This window comes from Anomaloglossus baeobatrachus, chromosome 1 (assembly GCF_048569485.1).
Source record: "Anomaloglossus baeobatrachus isolate aAnoBae1 chromosome 1, aAnoBae1.hap1, whole genome shotgun sequence".
Classification (NCBI taxonomy): domain Eukaryota; kingdom Metazoa; phylum Chordata; class Amphibia; order Anura; family Aromobatidae; genus Anomaloglossus; species Anomaloglossus baeobatrachus.
In genome coordinates this window covers 596,137,324-596,160,548 of record NC_134353.1, presented here as the reverse complement: position 1 = coordinate 596,160,548, position 23,225 = coordinate 596,137,324, and the positions used below count along the sequence as shown (strand labels likewise).

At 45.9% G+C, this 23,225-nt stretch overlaps 1 protein-coding gene across 1 annotated transcript in view; it reads right to left on the bottom strand.

Annotated features, from left to right (window-relative positions):
• Nucleotides 1-23,225, bottom strand: part of PCSK5 (proprotein convertase subtilisin/kexin type 5) — an 883,213-nt gene that overhangs the window by 19,405 nt on the left and 840,583 nt on the right. The window contains exons 34-35 of the mRNA XM_075318085.1: nucleotides 10,186-10,403; nucleotides 4,574-4,674 (exon numbers count right to left, since the gene is read on the bottom strand). Of these exons, the coding sequence (XP_075174200.1) occupies nucleotides 4,574-4,674; nucleotides 10,186-10,403 (319 nt within the window). The remainder of the gene's footprint in view (nucleotides 1-4,573; nucleotides 4,675-10,185; nucleotides 10,404-23,225) is intronic.

The following is a 23,225-nucleotide window of genomic DNA, read 5'->3' as shown; positions in this document are numbered from 1 at the left end:
CGCATGGCAGGGCATAGAAGAGAAAGCGCACCATTTGACAGCAAAATTGGTTGGAATCATTAGCGGACGCCATGTCATGTTTGGAGACCCCCTATGGTGCCTAAACAGTGGAGCTCCCTCACAAGTGACCCCATCCCCTCAAGGAAATTATCTAGATGTTTGGTGAGCCCCTTGCACCCCCAGGGGCTCCACAGAAGTTGATAACATTGAACCGTGAAATTTTTTTTTTTTTACCACAAAATTTTTGCATCAACCAGGTAGCTTTTTTTTTTACAACGGTATCAGGAAAAACTGCACCATAAAACGTATTGTGCAATTTTTCCTGAATACGCAGATACCTCATATGTGGTGGAAATACATTGTTTGGGCGCATGGTGGGGCTCAGAAGAGAACGAACGCCATTTGACTTTTCAAACGCACAGACGCGGTGCACTGATCGACCACTGCAGGACGCACATTCGGATGAGATACAAAAAGCGTCGGTGATACGGAAAAAAAGAAAAAGTCACGCCAAAAATTGAGCAGGGATGCCGATCCGTTATGTGCATCCCTGATCAGCGCTCGGCTGGACGCACGGACAGATGCGATACAAAAAGCGTCGCGGATACGGAAAAAAGTCACGCCAAAAATTGAGCAGGGATGCAGATTTGTTATGTGCATCCCTGATCAGCGCTTGGCGAGACGCACGGATGGATGCGATACAAAAAGCGTCGGGGATATGGAAAAAGTCACGTCAAAAATTGAGCAGGGATGCCGATCTGTTATCTGCATCCCTGATCAGCGCTTGGCGAGATGCACAGATGGATGCGATACAAAAAGCGTCGCGGATATGGAAAAAAGTCACGCCAAAAATTGAGCAGGGATGCAGATTTGTTATGTGCATCCCTGATCAGCGCTCGTCGGGACACACGGATGGATGCGATACAAAAAGCGTCGGGGATACGGAAAAAAGTCACGCCAAAAATTGAGCAGGGATGCAGATCCGTTATCTGCATCCCTGATCAGTGCTCGGCGAGACGCACGGATGGATGCGATACAAAAAGTGTCGCGGATACGGAAAAAAGTCACGCCAAAAATTGAGCAGGGATGCAGATCCGTTATCTGCATCCCTGATCAGCGATTGGCGGGACGCACGGACAGATGCGATACAAAACGCGTTGGGGATATGGAAAAAAAAAAGTCACGCCAAAAATTGACCACGGATGCAGATCCGTTATCTGCATCCGTGATCAGTGCTCGGCGGGACGCACAGACAGATGAGGTGTAAAAATGGACAGGATACAGGGAAAAAAAAAAAAGTTATACTCACAGTACCCAGAGGAGTAGCAGGAGGAACAGAAGGCAAGTGAGATAGACAGCTGTACAGGAGCCACAGGCAGGACATTGGACAGATCAGCAGAAGACCCAGGAAGGACCCGGAGATGGAGGCAGATGTGATCGGGCCAGTGAAGAAATCGGACGACCCGGTGAAGGCAGGTAAGAGGACGTCAAGGGGAGAGGGGAGGTTGGAGAGCAGAGGGGGGTGCGGGAGAGCAGAGGGGGATACCGGAGAAGCAAAGAAGGAAGGAAGGAAGCAGAATAGAGATGACAGAGGAGGCAGGCAGATCGCAGGGGTAGCAGATCGGGATGTCGGGGGGCAGATCGGGGGATGGGGGGGCAGACCGCGGGGGGCACGGGCAGGGGCCACAACGGGAGCGCGCAGGGGGCCATAACGGGAGCGCGCACGGGCTGCAAGAAGAGTGGAATACTCACGTGGAGCAGGCACAAAAGCGGTGACATCAGCGGCGGCAGCGGTGGCGTGGTACCACAAGTACCAGCCACTCCACGCTGCAAACATGTTGGGGGAGGCTCCCCAGACCAGCACAGGCCTGGGGAGGGAGGCCACCTGCAGATCAGACCGCCCCACTGCACACTGATTGGAGCGATTGCGCGTCATAGCACAGTCGCTCCAATCAGTGCTGCAGGGGCTGGGGGCGGCATGTTTGAGATCCACCTATGATCTGCTGTAGCTGCTACGGCATCTCATAGCAGGATCTCATAGTATTGCATTAATTCGGGCATTATTTTTGCCTAAATCAGTGCGAATGATGTGGTTGGCGGTTTAGATTTGAACAGCCAATCACATCGATCGTCGATGGGGGTTGGCGATGCCACCCCCCTGGGGTCAAGCAAAGGTCCCCTGCTGTAAGAAACAGCAGGGGACATCATTTGAAAGCCGTTGCTATGGCCACGGCAATCAAATGAAGTTAAGGCCGTAAAATTACGTCCCTGGTCGTTAAGTCACGTTAAAATAGGACGTAATTTTACTGCCCGCGGTCGTGAAGGGGTTAATCTACACTTCTGTGGCTAATGATGGGGGTGTCTGATAGATGCCTCTCCATTACTAACTCCTGGGTATTTAGCCAGCTGTCAATTTACAGCTGACATCAACCCCAAATGTATTACCCCGATTCCCACTGCACCAGGGCAATCGTCAAGGGCCTGGCAAAGTATTAGAATTGGCGCATCTAATGGATACGGCACCTTGCTATTTTTAGGCTCGGAAGGGCCAAAAAAGCATGGGCCTTGCTAGCCTTATAATACCAGCCCCCAGCTGTCTGCTTTACCTTGGGTAGTTATCAAAAATAGGGAGGACTCAATGCAGTTCTTTTAACATTATTATTTATTGATGTAAAAATCAGCTTGGAGTCCCCTCTATTTTTGATAACCAATCAGGGTAGAGCAGACAGCCGATGGCTGCAGTCCACAGCTGATTGCTTTACCTTGGCTGGTTTTCAAAAATGGGGGAGGACCCCATGCCATTTTTTTTTATTTTATTTTTTTTATTCCCTATCCTCATTTGTTTGCAGGGCAATTTTCCTTATTTTAATTATTTTTTCAGCCCCTTAGCCCATACTATGATCATTATACAGCACCAAAGTTCTGGTCTCCTTTGACTTATATGGAGTCAAGTTTGGGTCAAGTCAATGTACTGAACCAAACTTTTAACTAAAGTCCAGCCGAACCCAGCGAACTCGAACATCCACGAGTCTGCTCATCCCTAATTTGTACCTTCTTAGTACAGAAGAAGGGGAGGGAGCATGCTCAGTACCTATTCTCCTGTGCACAATGTTAGCTGTATGTCATTTTATACAGCTACTTTTCCCAACTTGGAACAGCAGTTCTATAGAAGATAACATATACATTAAGAAAAAAATGACACTAAAACAAATAATTTAATAAATACTTTAGATCAATAATACAGTTTACATTTTTATTTTATTTTTTTTTTAAATAGTGACCATTTTAATTAGATATTAACAGTGCTATGAGAGGGCATCAATGAGAAGACTGAAGAAAGCTAAAAGTTGTAACAAAAACACACAAAATGTTTTACTTTGTTTTGCAAACCAACCTTTTAGAGACTCATATCTGCAATGGGTATTTTGTTAAATGGATATTCAGGGATAGAGAATCCTTTTTTGGAGAGTATTTTCTTTTCCTAAAGTGTTTCCTGAAAAGGTTTTGGAAGCGTTTTTCCCCTGAAGTGTTCTTTCCAGCCTGATGGTTGGATAGTGCCTATTTTGGAGAGGTTTCTTACAGGATCTGCTTTAAAGAAGTGATATGCACTTTATTTTTCTATCAACCATTTTTCTAAACCCATTCAGAAAACAAAAACAGTTTAAAAAATTCTGAATAGGTTTTGGAAGAGTTTTTTCTTCTGAAGTGTTCTTTGCTGCCTGTTGGTTGGATAGTGCCTATTTTTTTTAAGGTTTCTTACAGGATGTGCTTTAAAGAACTGACATGCACTTTATTTTTCTATCAGCCATTTTTCTAAACCCATTCAGGAAACAAAAACAGCTGAAAAAACCCTGAATAGGTTTTGGAAGAGTTTTTTCCCCTGAAGTGTTCTTAACAGCCTGTTGGTTGGATAGTGCCTATTTTGGAGAGGTTTCTTACAGGATCTGCTTTAAAGAAGTGACATGCACTTTATTTTTGCACCAATTGTTTTTCTAGACCTATTCAGGAAACCAAAAGAATAAAAAAAACAACCCTCCACATAAGAACAGCGAAGTTGATTTTTCCAAAAAATAAATAGAAAGCGTTCTCCAAGCTTTTTAAAACTGTATTTGGGAGTATTTTGGACACACACTGCTCCTAAAAGCTGTCAACATAGTCCAAGACATACATGGCTGTAGGTGTTTACTACTTGATTGACAGAGTCTAAGGACTAGACAATCTGTGCCTACAGTAAAGATGGATTGTTTGCAACTGTTCCAGCACAAAGAGCCAGTTCCCTTTTGTGAACGATGGAAGACGGCACCCCAGTGAAAGTTGCAGTTTCGGAATGGCTCTCATTGGGTGTAAAATAATGGTTTTTGGCTACCAATATGACCACATTGAACAGCAGTGAATTTACCTTAAATATGTGTTTACTTGCATCTGAACACTTATTTAATAGGGATCTGTTTGGTGAGCAGACTAAAATGATCCAGGTCACCAAAAATAACCGGACTGCCTATCACTAGCCAACAGGCTTCTGAAATGGGACATTAGTAGTACCTATGGCATTAATAGAAATGTCTTATCTTACCTGTGAACGTTTAAATTCTCCAGCAAAACACTCTGAGTGACAAATGCTCCCTGAGAGCAGGTAACTGGCGACACAGGACGTGCAGAAAAGGGCTCCCGAACCTTAATGCAAGTATCAAAATATAAGAACAAAGTATAAAAATATACATATACAGATATTGCATTGACCAGATCATTATTTCCAGAAGAATAGTAGAAATATGAAACATGTATTAAGGCACCACTCTAGGGTTTTATTTTCAATGCTGGAGTGGTGCTTTAAATCTAAGCCCCCTGCCGCTGTGTTATACTCACCCTCTGGCGTTTCATCCTTTTTAAGCGCCGCTCTGGAACCGTGGCATCATCTTGTGTCCATAACGTATGACTGGCCGTAAATCAGAAGTTATGGTACAAGTGCTCATTGCAAGTCTAGGAGTGCGAGAATGATACTCTCATAGAGTTGTATTGAGTTGTGACCTCCAGCGCACTCCATGAAACACTGGAGCTGCCGGCATGTCACAAAGTGCACGAGACCGACTGGAAAGATGCTAAAAACAAATGAAGATGCCGGAAGGTAAGTTTAAGACAACGGTCAGGGGGCTTAGATTTAGGGTATGTGCCCACGATTAGGATTCACTGCGTCCTGGACATAGGTGGTCCATACCTGCGGGGTCGTGTGTCCCCTCCGCAGGAGAACACAGCAGACCATAGCTGCTTGTACCCACGATCAATGCGCTGTGGTCTCTCGCTTGTGTTCTCCTTACGGAGGACGCATACAATTCCGCAGCAAACAATTGAGATGCTGCGGTCTGGAAAGATGTACCGCAGGTCAATGTTTGCTGTGAAAAAACATGCACAGTGGACATGAGATTTCTAGAAATCCCATCTACTGTGCTTGTACTGTACAACGCAGCGCTTTGGACACAGCTGAAGCTTGCTGCATCCAAAACACTGCAAACATTGATCGTGGGCATGCACCCTAAGGGTGGCTTTACATGCTGTGATATCCTGCCCGATATCGCTAGCATGAGACCCGCCCCCATCGTTTGTCAAAAACAAAAATGTTGTCGTTTTGACAAAATCGCGCACCCCCGTCACACGTACTTACCTGCCCTTCGACGTCGCTGTGACCGGCAAACCGCCTCCTTTTTAAGGGAGCGGTCCGTTCGGTGTCACAGAGACGTCACTAAGCGGCCGCCCAATGAAAGCAGAGGGGCGGAGATGAGCGGGACGTAACATCCCGCCCACCTCCTTCCTTCCGCATTGTGGCCGGAGGCAGGTAAGGAGATGATCCTTGTTCCTGCGGCGTCACATGTAGCGATGTGTGCTGCCACAGGGACGAGGATCAACTTCGCCCCAGCGACAGCAGCGATAACTGGCAGCGGACCCCCATGTCAGCGAGGAGCGATTTTGGATGTTTTTGCAACGATCCAAAATCGCTCCTAGGAGTCACACACTACGACATCGCTACAGCGGCCGGATGTGCATCACAAAATCCGTGACCCCAACGAGATCGCTGTAGCGAAATCGTAGCGTGTAAGGCATCACTCCAGCGGTGAAATAAAAAACACTGTAGTGGTGCTTTAAATAGTAACTAAACTTTATTCCTGATTTTTCACATTTAAAAAGCACTTGAATTGCCTGCAGGTTGGTGGGGTCTGGATTCTGTGACCTCCACTAATCGCACAATACATCCTCGAGAAGTGCGCAGCTCAGCATACAGTATGTTTCTGCACATATAATTTAGACACAAAGAGATCAATCATTAGTACAATCTCAAATGGGGCAACTCCCTATACAGCTACCAAATTCAGAAGTTCAAACCAGAGTCTTCTACTGCCAAACAACATTACCACCCATAATAAAATAATTAATTAGGAGTCCTGTCTTATAAATGCAAATGGTTTTATTCCAGAGTACATAAACAGGACTACAAAAAACATCTTGGATATAAGTGGCGGTTCAGATAATTAGGAATGGTAGACAATAAATTATTACAATTGAAACATGGAAATCATGAGGAAAAAGAAGGAAAGGTTTCCCTGAAGAACAACACTACCAGGGTAAGTCAACAAAAAATTAAGGGATAAAAAAATCCCCTAAAAAGCTGTGCTAGGGTCGCAATAAGTTCAGTTAAATAGAAAGTGTACGCTAACACTCATGACCACAGGGTGATGCGATAGTAGCACAAACGTCTCGTATCAGAGTTCGCTAAGTAAAGTGCATGTGCTAATACAAATGGCCGCTGGATGGGGCAAAAGTCGCACACAAACCCATATCACCCATATACGTAGCTTAAGGCCTCCTTCACACATCCTCTGGTACGTGTGATGTTCATTTTCACACATACCGGAGACACGGGCACACGTAGACCCATTAAAATCAATGGGTTTGTGCACACATGCGTGTTTTGCCATGTACCGTGTGTCCGTGTGGAGCATACGTGTGTCCGTGTGCTTCACACATAGACATGTCTGTTTTTCTCTGGCAGCACGGGTGTCACACGGACTGCACACTGATGTGATTTGTGTAACATCAGTGTGACACGTACCGGAGAAAACACATGTATCTGTGAAATAAAAAGAATTTCTATACTCACCTTCTCCAGCACTGATGTCTCCGGCTCTGCTGTCACTTGCTTCCAACCTCCGCTCATTATGCTCATCGCATATGCACGGCACAGAGGACTGGAAGCAGTAGCAGCGGGGAGTCAGCAGGGCTAGAGACTGTAGATCAGCACCATGGACAGCAATGCCAGGGACAGGTGAACAGAAAGTTCCTGTTCTCCATGTGTTATCATGGATAGCACATGGAGAACACACGTGTGCCAAAATCACGGCACATGGAGAGCCATATGCACCTTTTACATGTCCGTGCAAAACGTGAGTGGTTTTAACGAACATGTGAAAGAGGCCTAAATCTGAGAAACAATCATTATTGCTACGGACTGAACTGACACACATACATTATTGCAATCTAGACTCACCCATAAGGTGCACTGGTGCCTGGACGTGTTTAAATATGCACTTTATGGGTGAGTCCAGATTACAATAATGTATTGACCAGTTCAGTCAGTAGCAATAATGATTGTTTCTCAGACTTAAAAGGCCCTGTCACACACAATCTGGGTTTACACACTGCAACATCGCAAACGACATCGCTGTAACGTCACCGGTTTTATTTCTAATAAAGGATTTTTCGGGTGTGTGTTTTTTAACTGTAATTTACAGATTAATCATGGAAGGTATCTCGGGGTGACGCCTGACATGATTAATCTTGGACTTATTGGCAGCTATGGGCTGCCAATAACTCCTTATTACCCCGATTTGCCAACGCACCAGGGCAAATCGGGAAGAGCCGGGTACAGTCCCAGATCTGTCGCATCTAATGAATGCGGCAATTCTGGGCGTCTGCTGGCTGATATTGTTAGGCTGGGGGGCTCCCCATAACGTGGGGCTCCCCATCCTGAGAATACCAGCCTGCAGCCGTATGGCTTTATCTGGCTGGTATTAAAATAGGGGGGGACCGCACACCGGATTTTTTAATTATTTATTTATTTACACGGCACACAGAGCCGCGCGGCATTAAATGAAGTTGGGGGAAGTTCACCTGCTGTCCCCAACGACCAGCTAGTCGCTCTGCAGGTCCGGATCGCTGTTAGGTCGTTGGCCAGGTCTGCCTGTTTGACAGCTCACCAGAGACTTTGTAGCGATCCCGGCTAGGTTTAGATCGCAGGTTGGATCGCTAGAAAGTCTCAGTGTGTAAACCCAGCAACCGAGATAAATATGCGGCAGATCTGTGGTTGCAGTGAAATTGTGGACAATCAGTGCCAGGTTTGTGGCTGTGTACGAATGGAACAATATGTCCATGATTTCACTGCAACCACAGATCTGCCAAAGACTTATCTCTGTGTGTAAAGTTGCCTTTAGGCTGAGTATGTGGACTTGCGTGTGACTTTAGCACCATCCTGTGGACATGTGTATTAGCACATACACTTTACTTAACTGACTCTGATACGAGACATTTGTGCTACTATAGCATCACCCTGTGGTCATGAGTGTTAGCATACACTTTCTATTTAACTAAACTTATAGCGACCCTAGCACAGCTTTTTAGATGATTTTTTTATCCCTTAATTTTTTGTTGACTTACCCTGGTAGTGTTGTTCTTCATGGGAACCTTTCCTCCTTTTTCCTCATGATTTCCTTGTTTCAATTCTAATAATTTATTGTCTATGATTTCTAATTATCTGAACCGCCACTTATATCCAAGATGTTTTTTGTAGTCCTGTTATGTATTCTTGAATAAAACCATTTGCATTTATAAGACAGGACTCCTAATTAATGATTTTATTAATTATGGGTGGTAATGTTGGGCAGTAAAAGACTGGTTTGAACTTCTGAATTTGATACACTATATTTCTGTCTGCGTATGAATGGAGGCCATAGTATGTATTCAATAAAAAACAAAAAAACAGTCTACAAAGCTTGTGCTTTCTACTGAATCTGTAGCCAGATCTGTGTACTCGCTCTGACAGGAACTGTGCGCCTCTGTCTGCTAAGCTGCGGTCTTCATGGTGGTCTATTGCAGCAATCCCCAACCTTTTTTACTGTGAGAGCCACATCCAGTGCCCCGACTCCTCTCCCTCCCATGGAAGTAAAACTCAGCACCCACCAGGACCGGTGTAATGATAGCCAATGTTTCCGCAGAAAGCAAACTGAGACATCGTACCCCCATCTATACAGTATACAGTGTGTCCACCCATATCCTGTCCACAATCATTAACTTGAGAATGGCGGCAGCTATAGGCATAGAAGGGGTCTCTAGGTATAGTAAAGTAGCCATGCGCTACGCAATGAAACCACCTATAGCGTCACCTGGTGGAAAACAACGGAGTTAGCATTTTTATCTCGAAAACGAAACGAGATAGAGAAAAAAGTGAATTAAAAAATTGTAGGGCATCATCAATATGAATCGACACCTTGCATACAGAAATGCTATGATATGAAACCCATGACGACCCCAAAACATTGAATGCTGGTCACGCATATGGCGCTCATTTAACTTTGATGCTCAAAGTGGCCACCGTCACCTGCAATGCACATCTGGACTCTGGACAGCATACTGTATCTTGCTGCACTTTGTGCAATATGGTAGGTAACACGTTTGCACAAGCATCTGTGATACGTCGTCGTAGGTCCTGCAATGTTGGTGGAGGGGTCGCATACGGGTCGCATACATCTGCTGTTTGATGTAAGCTCACAGAAAGAAGTCCATTGGGGTCAGGGCAGGTGAGCGTGGAGGTCACTCCACACAGCCACCATACCCAATGACTTGTAGGAAGGTCTCCATGAGGTATCGCTTCACGTCCGCAGCCTTATGAGTTTTACACCTTATTATCATAGCATTTCTGTATACAAGGTGTCAATTCGTATTGAATTGATGATGCCCTACAACTTTGTAGTTCACTAGTGTAATATTATCTAATATCTAGTGTAAGGAAGACTAGTGAAGTAATAAATGAGCACCTCCAATGGTAGCTTCAGGTGGGTTACTGCACAGGACCTTGACATTTGTATTCTCAGCTGCTTGGCACTACATTTGCCAATTTCCATTTACCATGTTATTACTTACGACTGCAGGTCCTGCAGGTTGGATGGCATCTTTCACATTCTTTTTGAGCATGGTCCTCATAGTAAAATTCAGGACAGGAGATGTAACACTGTTTTTTAGCTCTCATGAGGAAAAAGTTGTTGTGGCATGAGAGACAATCAGAGACATCTGGGCCATCACATTCCCTGCACGTCTTATGACATTTCTGACATGACGCAGTAGAGTTATCAGCAAAATATCTGGAAGCCAAGCAAGAGATGAAAAAAGGATATGTAACAAAATATTGACATGAACTTTTGTTATTGACCAAATACTTATTTTCCACCATAATGTGCAAAACAAATCTTGCCAAATCAGACAAGGTGATTTTCTGGATTTGTTTTCTCATTTTGTCTCATAGTTGTGGTCTACCTATGATGTCAAATAAAGGCCTCTCTCATGTTTTTAAGTGGGAGAACTTGCACAATTGGTGGCTGACTAAATACAACATAATATAACACAATTGCTGACTAAATACTTTTTTCCCCCCACTGTATATATACAGCAGAGTCACACGATATCCTTTGCAATGTATACAGCAGAGTCTCAGTACATTTTATGTGCTATATACTGCAGTATCTCATTGTTTTCTGTGTGATGTATGCAACAGAGCCTCAGTGTACCTTATGTGATGTATACCTCAAAGTCAAATGTTTTCTGTAAGTCTTCACAAGGTTGGCACACACTGTTGGTGGTATGTTGGCCCATTCCTCCATGCAGATCTCCTCAAGAGCAGTGATGTTTTGGGCCTGTCACTGTGCAACATGGACTTTCAACTACCTCCAAAAGTTTTCTATGGGGTTGAGATCTGGAGACTGGCTAGACCACTCCAGGACCTTCATATGCTTCTTACAAAGCCACTCCTTTGTTGCCCTGGCAGTGTGCTTGGGATCAATATCATGCTGAAAGACCCAGCCACATTTCATCTTCAATGTCCTTGCTGATGGAAGGAGGTTTACACTCAAAATCAAATCTCACAATACATGGCCCCATTCATTTTTTCATGTTGTCCTGGTGCCTTTGCAGAGAAACAGCCCAAAAACATGATGTTGCCACCCCCATGCTTCACAGTAGGTATTGTGTTCTTTGGATGCAACTCAGCATTCTGTCGTCTCCAAACACGACAAGTTGTGTTTCTACCAAACAGTTCTACTTTGGTTTCATCAGACCATATGACATTCTCCCAATACTCTTCTGGATAATCCAAATGCTCTCTAGCAAACTTCAGACGGGCCCGGACATGTACTGGCTTAAGCAGGGTAACATGTCTGGTACTGCAAGATCTGAATCCCTGGCGGTGTAGTGTCTTACTGATGGTAGTCCGTGTTATGGTGGTCCCAGCTCTACGCAAGTCATTCACTGAGTCCCCTCGTGTGGTTTTGGGATTTTTGCTCACCATTCTTGTGATTATTTTGATCCCACGGGGTGAGATCTTGCGTGAAGCCCCAGATCGAGGGAGATTATCAGTGGTCTTGTATAGCTTCCATTTTCTTATTATTGTTCCTACAGTTGATTTCATCAAACCAAGCTGCTTGCCTATTGTAAATTCACTCTTCCCAGCCTGGTGCAGGGCTACAATTTTGTTTCTGGTGTCTTTCGACAGCACTTTGGTTTCCACCATAGTGGAGTTTGGAGAGTGACTGTTTGAGGTTGTGGACAGGTGTCTTTTATACTGATAACAAGTTCAAACAGATGACATTACTACAGATAATGAGTGAAGGACAGAGGAACTTCTTAAAGAAGAAGTTACAGGTCTGTGAGAGCCAGAAATCTAGCATGTTTTTAGATGACTAAAAACTTATTTTCCACCATAATTTGCAAAAAAATCTTGCCAAATCATGCAAGGTGATTTTCTGGATTTGTTTTCTCATTTTGTCCCTCATACTTGTGGTCTACCTATGATGTCAATTACAGGTCTCTCATCTTTTTAAGTGGGAGAACCTGTACAATTGGTGAATAACTAAATACTTTTTCCCCCACTGTATATCACATAGGATACACTGAGGCTGCTATATACATCACATGGGACACACTGAGACTACTGTATACATCACTACTCTGGTGTATATATATCACATGTAATGGATTTAGACTTCAATGCTGTGTACCTCACATGGAATTTACAGTCTACTGTATAAATCACACTAGCAGGGCCGGCTCCAGGTTTTTGTGGGCCCTGGGCGAAAGAGTCTCAGTGGGCCCCATCCACACATAGACATGCACAGATACATACAGGCATACATACGCATACTTATTTAAAGAGAAGTTCACAAAAACACATAAATAGACATAAATCTAGACACAGTCATATACACTGACATAAATAGATACACATCATACAGCACACACACACACACACACACACACACACACACATTATTTTTATATATTTATCCTGTATATATATTTCTAATATTGGGAAGCCGGCAACAGCCTCACTCACCTCCCGGCTTGTCTAACAGACATGGCCGCACATAGAGCACACTAACACTGCTGTATATACATCACAAGAGAGACTGGGGACAAACACATTACTGGGGGAATATATATTACTGAGGAAAGGGGTATACAGCAATGGGGGGCATACAGCTCTAGAGGAGGGCAGTGACTGAGGTGGGGGGGACAAACAGCTGTGAGGTGGGGGGTGACATGCAGCTCTGGGGGTATACAGCTCTGAGGGGGTATACAGCACCTGGGTGGAGGGAACATACAGCTCTGGGGGGTATACAGCACCTGGGTGGAGGGGACATACAACTCTGGGGGTATAGTAGTTTGCAGCCCCCATATTGTGTTATGAAGCCCCCATTGTCCTCCATATAGTATTATGTAGCCCCCATATGCACTATGCAGCCCCCATATAACATTAAGCAGCCCCCATATAGCACAATGCAGACCTAGATAGCATGTAGTATATAGCCCACTTATAGCACAATGCAGACCCAGATAGCAATAGGCACCCTCATGTAGTATACAGCCCACATATAGCACAATGCAGACACATATAGTATTAGGCACCCTCATGTAGTATACAGCCCCTAAATACCACAGTACAGAGCCAGATAGCATTAGGCACCCTCATGTAGTATACAGCCCCTAAATACCACAGTGTAGAGCCAGATAGCATTAACCCTTTCACGACCGGCCGATTTTTCGCTTTCCGTTTTTTTTTTTCGCCATTCTTTTTCTGAGAGACGTAACTTTTTTATTTTTCAGTCAATATGGTCATGTGAGGGCTCATTTTTTGCGGAACGAGCTGTACTTTTAAATGAAACCATCAGTTTTACCATATTGTGTACTAGAAAATGGCAAAAAAATTCCAAATGCTGAAAAATTGCAAAAAAAGTGCGATAGCACTATGGTTTTTGAGATATTTTATTCACTGTGTTCACTATATGGTAAAACTGATGTGTGGGTGTGATGCCTCAGGTCAGTGCGAGTTCGTAGACACCAAACATGTATAGGTTTACTTTTATATAAGGGGTTAAAAAAAATCGGAAGTTTGTCCGAAAAAAGTGGCGCACGTTTTACGCCATATTCCGTGACCCGTAGCGTTCTCATTTTTCGGGATCTTAGGCTCAATGACAGCTTATTTTTTGCGTCTCGAGCTGACGTTTTTAACGGTACCATTTTTGCGCAGATGCTACGTTTTGATCGCCTCTTATTGCATTTTGCGCAAAAGTTGTGGCGACAAAAAAACGTCGTTTTGGCGTTTGGAATTTTTTTGCCGCTACGCCGTTTACTGATCAGATTAATTGATTTTATATTTTGATAGATCGGGCGTTTCTGAACGCGGCGATACCAAATGTGTGTATATTTTTTATTTTTTTAACCCTTTAATTTTCAATGGGGCGAATGGGGGGTGATTTGAACTTTTAGGTTTTTTTGTTTTTTTTTAATTTTTTAAAACTTATTTTTTTACTTTTTTTTTTTATTTTACTAGTCCCCCTAGGGGGCTATTGCGATCAGCATTCCGATCGCTCTGCAGTATCTGCTGATCACAGCTGGAAGGCTGTAAACAGCAGATACGCTGTCTTTCTCTTTTGCTGTGCCCCGGGCACAGCGAAAGTGAAACCAATTCATGTGTAGTACAGGAGTCATCACATGACCCTGTACTACCATGACAACTATCGGGAGTCACGTGATCGCGTCACGTGACTTCCGGTTTCGGCGGTAAGTAAAACTTTACCGCGATTGCACTTATAATGGCGCTGTCATGTATTGACAGCGCCATATAAGGGGTTAATCGGCACGAGCAGATAACGATTCTGCTCGTACCTAGCAGGCACACATCTCAGCTGTGAAAATCAGCTGAGATGTGTGCCGATTGCGGCATGCTGCCGCCGGAGGACCGCGGGCAGTAAGATTATGTCATTTAGGACGTAATTTTACGGCCCGCGGTCGTTAAGGGGTTAAGCACCCTCATGTAGTGCAGAGCCCCTATATAGTACATTGCAGAGTCAGATAGCATTAGGCACCCTCATGTAGTATACAGCCCCTATATACCACAGTGCAGAGCCAGATAGCATTAAGCACCCTCATGTAGTGCAGAGCCCCTATATAGTACATTGCAGAGTCAGATAGCATTAGGCACCCTCATGTAGTATACAGCCCCTATATACCACAGTGCAGAGCCAGATAGCATTAGGCACCCTCATATAGTACGCAGCACCTATATAGCACAGTGCAGAGCCATATAGCATTAGGTATCCTCATGTAGTACACAGACCTATATAGTACAGTGCAGACCCAGACAGCACAGTGCAGAGCCAGATAGCATTAGGCACCCTCATGTAGCATACAGCTTGTATATAGCACAGCCTGTATATAGCACAGTGCAGAGCCAGATAGCAGTAGGCACCCTCAGGTAGAATACAGTGATTAATACTCAGTGGCGTAACTAGAGTTTGATGGGCCCTGGTGCAAAATTTGGACCGGGGCCCCCCTCCACGTACACCGACACTTAGGGTACGGAATAATGACACTGACACTTGGGGTACAGGATAATGACGCTGACACTTGGCTCTTACCCTCAGCACCCAGGTTTCCCATGATCTGAAATCCCTCTATCAGTAACCTGCTTTCCTATGTTCTGATATCCATCTTGTCCTCAGCACCCAGCTTCCCCATGCTCTGCTATACATCTTTCCCTCAGCACCCAGCTTTCCCATATCAGAGCATGGGAAAGCTGGGTGCTGAGAGAAGATGTATAGCAGAGCATGGGAAAGCTGGGTGCTGAGAGAAGATGTACAGCAGAGCATGGGAAAGCTGGGTGCTGAGAGATGTACAGCAGAGCATGGGAAAGCTGGATGCTGGGGGAAAGAGCCTTTTTCCCTCAGGACAAAACATTTCCATCCCATACTTGTATCTTTGTCCCCCCTTGTATATAGATCTCCAAATACTATAATGGCCCCCACAAAGCCTTCCGTATAATATAAAGGGTCCCACATAACCCTTGATATATTAGAAAGCACCCCCATAGTTCTCCATGTATTACAATGCATTTCCCCAAAGTTCTCCATGTATTATAATTCACCCCATAGTTCTCCATATATTATACTGCACCACATAGTCCTCCATATATTATACTGCACACCCATAGTCCATGTATAAGGTAGCCTCTATATTCCTCCATATATTATAATGTAGCCCCCATAGTCCTATATGTATTATAATGTAGCGCCATAAATCATCATATTGTATTATGCAGCCCCATACTCCTCCATGCATAATGCACCCCTATATTCCATGTATAAGGTGTCCTTCATTTTGTATTATGCAGCCCCATACTCCTCCATGTATAATGCACCCCTATATTCCATGTATAACGTGTCCTTGATGTTTATTATGTAGTCCCATAGACCTCCATGTATCATGCAGCCAGCACCCCCAGGCCTCCATGTGTCATGCAGCCAGCAAAATAAAAAAACAAGTACCTCTCTTCTCCTTCCGACCCCTGCGACCGCGGTACTTACTCCCCTGCCCCCATATCTCACACACCCTGCTCCCCATACAGCCTGCACCCCCGTATCACACACACACTACACCCCCATATCTCACACACCCTGCTCCCCATACAGCCTGCACCCCCCAGATCACACACACTACACCCCCATATGTCACACACCCTGCTCCCCATACAGCCTGCACCCCCCATATCACACACACTACACCCCCATATGTCACACACCCTTCTCCCCATACAGCCTGCACCCCCTTATCACACACACTACACCCCCATATCTCACACACCCTGCTCCCCATACAGCCTGCACCCCCCAGATCACACACACTACACCCCCATATGTCACACATCCTGCTCCCCATACAGCCTGCACCTCCATATCACACACTACACCCCCATATCTCACACAGCCTGCACCCCCCAGATCACACACACTACACCCCCATATCTCACACACCCTGCTCCCCATATCTCACACAGCCTGTACCCCAACTTACCCCTCTCAAACATTCTGCACCCCTTCCCATCCTTCTGTCACAGTCTGCAGCCCTCATCATATGCCCCTCACCCTGCAGCCCCCTTCCCCCTCATGTCCCCTCTTTTCTTATTACCAGTCATGAGTCCAAATCTCCTTCAGGATTCAGTATCTTTGCTTTCTGCCTGGCCTCCTGTGTCTCTTCCCACACAGTCACATGGGCGGGACATCATCGCAGGTCCTGCAGGATGGCTTATTCCGTCTTCTGTGCAGGTCAGGAGCACTCCTGCAGCTCAGACACGGCTGGTGGCCTCTCCAGGTCAGGGGCCCCTCTACTGACACTGGGCTCCCCTGACTCACAGGCCGGCCCCCTGATGGTCGCATTGTCGGCCACTACACAGCGGCACTACACATAGGGGCCCGGCAGCCGGCTCTGCAGAGCGGCTGCCGGGCTCCTATGTGTACTAGTGCCGCTGTGTAGTGGCCGGCCTGTGAGTCAGGGGAGCCCAGTGTCAGTAGAGGGGCGGCTCACTCGTTCCCCCACTGATCCGGTCTCCTCGGCGCGTCGTCCATTGCTCGCGCTCACTCTGACCTCTCAGCAGGTGCGCAGTGATGACGTCACCGCGGTCCTCTGCAGAGCTGTCAGAAGAACGCCGACAGTCACAGCGGGGAGAATGATAAGAGAGGGAGCGCGCCGCTTACTCTCTCATCATTGCTCTCAATTGTATCGGCACCTGCGATGCCGATGCAATTGAAAGCGCGATCCTCGGCGGGGGGGCGGTGACAGCACGGCCACCGGGCCCCCCTGAGTAGCGGTGCGACACTCCTGCCACCGCGAGTGGGCCCCCCGGCAGCTCAGGGCCCCGGCATTTGACCAGGTTTGCCGGGTGCTGGCGCCGGCCCTGCACACAAGATATACTGAAACACTAACGTACACTGAAGCAATGCTGTATACATCACATAATATAAACTAAAGGCCACTTTACACACAGAGATAAATCTGTGGTTGCAGTGAAATTGTGGACAATCAGTGCCAGGTTTGTGGCTGTGTACAAATGGAACAATATGTCCATGATTTCACTGCAACCACAGATCTGCCAAAGATTTATCTCTGCGTGTAAAGTGGCCTTAAGACTCTGTGTTGGAGATATACTGATCTCACGGCCAGCATCTACTGTGATTATAAGCATAGAGGAGGGAGAACAGCACTGTGTCATTACAAATGCCTTCTGCATCTGCAACATTCATCCTAGAGTACTGTTAGTTCTGCTCCTAATTTCCCCCACATTGACAGTGCTGTGGGATGAAAGCTGAAGATGGTGTATGTAATGACACTCAGCTCTGCTTCACTTCCTTACCTTGCTTGTAATCACAGTAAATTCTAGCACTAAGATCAGTTTAGAGAGCAAGGTGGTTGGTCACTACAAGGCTTGCATAAGAAATCCAAGTTCAGATATTCTATGGGGCTGTGTTCTTTTTTCCCCATTGATCATGCAAGAGAATGAGAAAATTAGAATTTAAACTTTACAAGCTAAGATGAGAAATTAGAAAAAAATCTTGTTTTTTTCATTTCTGTGCCCACTATTCCATGATGCAAGATTAACATGCTAAAACTGGTGAAAGGTCCTCTTTCAGTTTAAGTGGTCATATTCTCTAGTGATGGCCGAGTACTAAAATGCTCGATTGCTTGTTACTCAAATCAAGCATGTCGGGCTGCTCAGATGTTCGACTTGAGTAATGAGTATGATGGCAGTCAATGGGAAACTCAAGCATTTTTCTGGAAGACCCTCTCCGGAGGTCTAGGGGGACAGGAAAATAACTGAAATGGATGGAAACAGATCTCAAATTGAATGGGAACAGTATGGGGAAGATGACAAGACCCGTCTAACTCCCAGGTCACTGCTGGTAACAATATTGTCAGAGTATTACGCCACTTTTATGGAGTGAGAATAAAACATACAAAACCGAAGATAAAATGGATTTTACAGGAAAAAAAATTAGGCAATATTCTTTCCTGTATAGTGACATGCATTTAGGGTAAATTAAAAAAGGGAAAAGAAAGCCTCTTCCACCCCTTGGGCAATGTTCACATGTAGTATTAATGCTGGTTTTTTCACTTTATCATAGTTTTCACTAGTGAAAAAAAAACATTCACTGGTAAATTGAATTTCTAACATTACTATTTTATCTGGGCATGTGGTGTGTGTGACATGGTCAGACATATCCTGTATAATTTATGAAGGAGAGACTATGAAACTCACAAAGCCTTTGAGGACAATGCAAGAACTACTAAAAATTAGAAAAAGGCACTCCGATAAACCCTGTATTTGACATAAAGGAGGGCCTCATACACATTCTGTTAAAATTGTTAGGTAGTGGGACTCCAACACTCAAAGACTGTGGACTAAGTGCAAGGGCAGTCAAAAAGTATAAGGAGTGAGTGCAATACACCCTGGAAGACACATATAGGGCGGCCTCAGAATATGTTTTTTGTTATTTTAAAAACAATTGTCTCTCCTGCACTGCTAATACCTATGCACTCAATGCAAGGTCTAGCTTAAATTCCAAGGAGGGATTGCAAAACACATAGCAAAAGAAATAGAGAAGGGACTCTTACTACGTTTTGTGACAATTTTAAAAAGATTCTGCCTCCTACAGTGCTAAATCTTGTGCACTCAGTGCAAGGCCTAGCTTAAAATCCAAGATGGGATTGCAATACTTATAGCAAGATACATAGAGGGGAGATTCTGACTACATTTAGGGACAACTTTAAAAAGATTCTGACTCCTACTCTGGTAAGTCTATGCAAGATGTGTAAGGGCTGCCAAAAATTAGGAGGACAAACTCCAATACACCCTGGAAGAGACATAGAGGAAGGCCTGTGGAAACATTTTTGCCCCATTTGTAAGAAGTGGAACTCCTAGAGTGGTAAAGCCAATGCACTATGTGCAACGGTTTCCAAAACTTAGGGGTACTCCAATACACCCTGGAAGACAAGTAGACCAGGGCCTCAGAAAAAAATATTTGGAAGGACCGGGACTCCTAGACTGGTCAAACCGATGCATAAAGTACAAGGGCTAAAAAACATTTACTCCTGGCGGTTATACACATTTACTCCTGGGGAATATATATATATATATATATATATATGTACCCTTGTTTGGGAGGGAAGCGGTATATGGGAATACACCAGAAAATAAGGAACATTAGAGTTGACTTTACGTTCAACTGCTGTCATCTGGTGGGGGTGAGAAGTCTGGGCTAATCCACGCTTTGTTCATTTTGATAAAAGGGTATGGCAAAATGCGTATGACTCGAGGGTCACGGGAAAGGCAGCGGACAAAAAGTCTGCCATGTGTGCCAGACTCCTAACAAGCAAGACTTCCCTGTCCCCATCATAAGAACGACTCTCCATCTCCTCCTCAAGCAAGACTTCCCATTTCCCACCAGAAGGACAATTCTCCATCTCCTCATCCTCCTCCCTCTGCTATTCCTGCAAGTCCTCTTCAGGACTATTGATGCTGAGCAGACGAGAAGCTGGTATTGGTAGTACCCTCTGTAGCGTAGGCAACCCTGTGAGTAGGCGGCTGTGTATTTCCGCTTGCATTTCAAGGCCTGGAATACATACAGCTGAATGCTGCACTGGGACATGGAAGTGGACGTGGTTGCTGATTGTGTTTGCAAAACGTACATCGACAGGTTCAGGGTGGGAGGCATCTGAGCCTGTGTCCTAGACAGGGAATTTGCAAGCACAAAGCACGGTGAAAGAGGTAGCGGTGTTCCCTGCAGACACTGGTGGTGAACCCAGTCATCGGCTCACCTAGTAGGGTGCTTGGATGACATGTACCTGAGCATGATGGTGGTGGTTAGGCTAGTAGTAGTTACGCCCCTGCGGATCTTAGTAGGGCACAGGTTGAAAATCACTGTTTTCTTGTCTTCGATACTTTGTGTAAAAAAGCGCCAGACTGGGGAACACCTAAACCTCGGCCTGGTACCTGACCGCATGTGGGTGCTCTGGGGAACAGTTGACTGCCTTTTCTCTCTGCCCACTCCACTGCCTCTTTTTGACTGTGGTGGTGCTTTGGATACCTCCCCCTCTGTGCTTCTGTACTCACTCTGCATGCCACCTTACCTAGTTGGTTTGGTGGTTGTATCATTGGGTACACCTTGACGCTGTAGGAAGGCTTTTATTTTTGATCAAAATAGTGTCAGCTAAGTAGTCTATGCTATTTATATGTACTATTACTATATATTTTCTTACTGCAGGGTATTTGCATATTTGTCATTAGAATGAGTTTTTTTCTATATACAAAATAGGCTACAAATGTCTGAGAGTTGGGGTCCCAAACACTCAGTTCTTCCTGCTGATTGACTGCAGTGAGGATGAGTGCATGAAATGGCAGTAGAGAATGCATCCATGTAGAGCATGCATCTTAACTTTCAACTATCAAGTATATTACTCTGGGTGTGTGCCGCCCCTGCAGTGGTCGAACCGCTTGGATCCGGGATTGCTATTGCTCGAGGGTCTCCGGACCCGGGGGCTTGCGGCAACTCAAATGTAAATGGGGCTATTTACAGGGGATAATAGTTTGTAAAGCTACCCGTGGTGTGCGGCAAGAGGAGTACCGCCGCTGCCGGTGTTGGGAGTACCCAAGGGAGATGGAGTGGGGCAGCCAGATGACATTTCCCTCCACGGGTAGGGGATACCCCGGGACTCTGGATGGTGGTGTGCAGGGGAGTGCAGGGCTAGGTGCTAGCAGGGGGTGACCATGTACTCACTCACACAGCATTGGTGATGAAAATCAGACTCTGATAATAAGGTAAACCAAGTCTCTGGGTGCCGCTGCCCTCTTGAGGGGAGCTTATCCGGGTATTCGTCCCCTACAGTACTGCCTGATGGTCTGGAGCATGGGTCCCCAATTCCAGTCCTCAAGGGCCGCCAACAGTGCATGTTTTCAGGATTTCCTTAGCATTGCACAAGTGATAATTTAATCACCTGCACAGTTGATGATTCCAACACCCATTCAATGCTAAGGAAATCCTGAAAACATGCACTGTTGGCGGCCCTCGAGGACTGGAGTTGGGGAACCCTGGTCTGGAGCCTGCCTCCATGTACAAATTTAGAAGTGTTCAGTTGGCCTGTAGGCATAAAACTGTTCAGGCCCCGCTCCCTACTATTGGTAGAGGAGCTTTGCTCTCAAGGGCTCATGCTTGGGATTTCAGTGGGCTGCTTGGGTTGGAAAGCCCTATCCCCCTCATTGCGCTAGTGCCCCTGATCTCTGAGCTTCGTGGGAACAGTCCATAAAGTCACTATCCTCTGCAGGTTAATTGCTGGGTTGCTTGCAGCTACTCCCCGACCTAGGGACCAGTACCCCGCTGTGCTGTCGGCCCTCGGACCGGCTATTGAACTCCAGCTGCTGATCGTCCTCCAAGACTAGGTCCAGGTACCCAATCCCAATATCCCGCGACCGGGTCTCCGACTCTTCCGGGTCCAGACCACCGTCTGCAACCCAACCTTTTACTCAGCTTCCCTGGGTGCTCCAACCCCCAGTTTCCTATCCCTTTTAGGGCTACTACTTCCCTTCCTCTCACTTTGCTCCCCTGGAGCCGACTACTCTGTCACCTCCCACCAGTCTGCCTGACCCCTAGATGGGCGGCCCTATTCCAGCTCAGCAGCCCACTGGTGTGTCTGACAGGGTGTGGTGTGAAGTGTGATTGGGATTTTTGGATGCTGATGGAGGCAGTAGTCCCCAGAACCCAGAACCATGCAGGGTTGAGTCCTGCACTAAGAATAAAGAGCCTGCAGTACCCTGTGACGACCTGACTAGTCCAGGGGCGTCACAGGTGCAATATAAAGGATACAGTACTCACATGAATTTGCGCATGAGGACAATATACTTATTAAACTTTGTCAGCATGTTTTTTCACATGAGCATTTATCACAGCATACACTAATCTTGCCTGTTTTATGACTCTATAAAACAGACAACTTTCAGATGTAGCTGAAAAAACACTTCACTACACTCCATAGCGAGCATAATACGCCGAACAAAAATATAAATGTGCCGCCCCCACACCAGCAGTCGGTGGTGCTCGGATCCGGATCCGCAGTGTGGCTTGAGGAGTCTACCGGACTTGGGGGTCGCGCGGACACTTAAAATAAAAGGGGACGTATTTCTTCGGGTGTTGTTGAAAACTGTCTGTGACACCACCCACGGTGTGTGGTGAGGTGTAGCACCACCGCTGCTGTTGTGGGACTCCCGGGGGCGATGGGCTGGCAGCTGGATTTTAACCCCTCCGTGGGTAGGGATGAATGCCCCAGGGCCCAATGTCTCTGTGCTGGGGATGGTGACGGCAGGGGCCGGCGCACCCGGTCAGACCGGGGATGTTACTCACGGTTGAATAAATCACACAAGTCCTGTGGTAAACCAAGGTGATGGTGGCCGGCTGCCACGGCTGGGGGTGTATTTCTGGTCCCACACCCGGGCTGGTGGTCAATGTCCCTTTCCTCTGCACTTCGTGTTCTCTGTGATGGACTTCCCAGTGAGTAACACGGGAGTCCGCTCCCGGTCCTTTGGTTGGGAG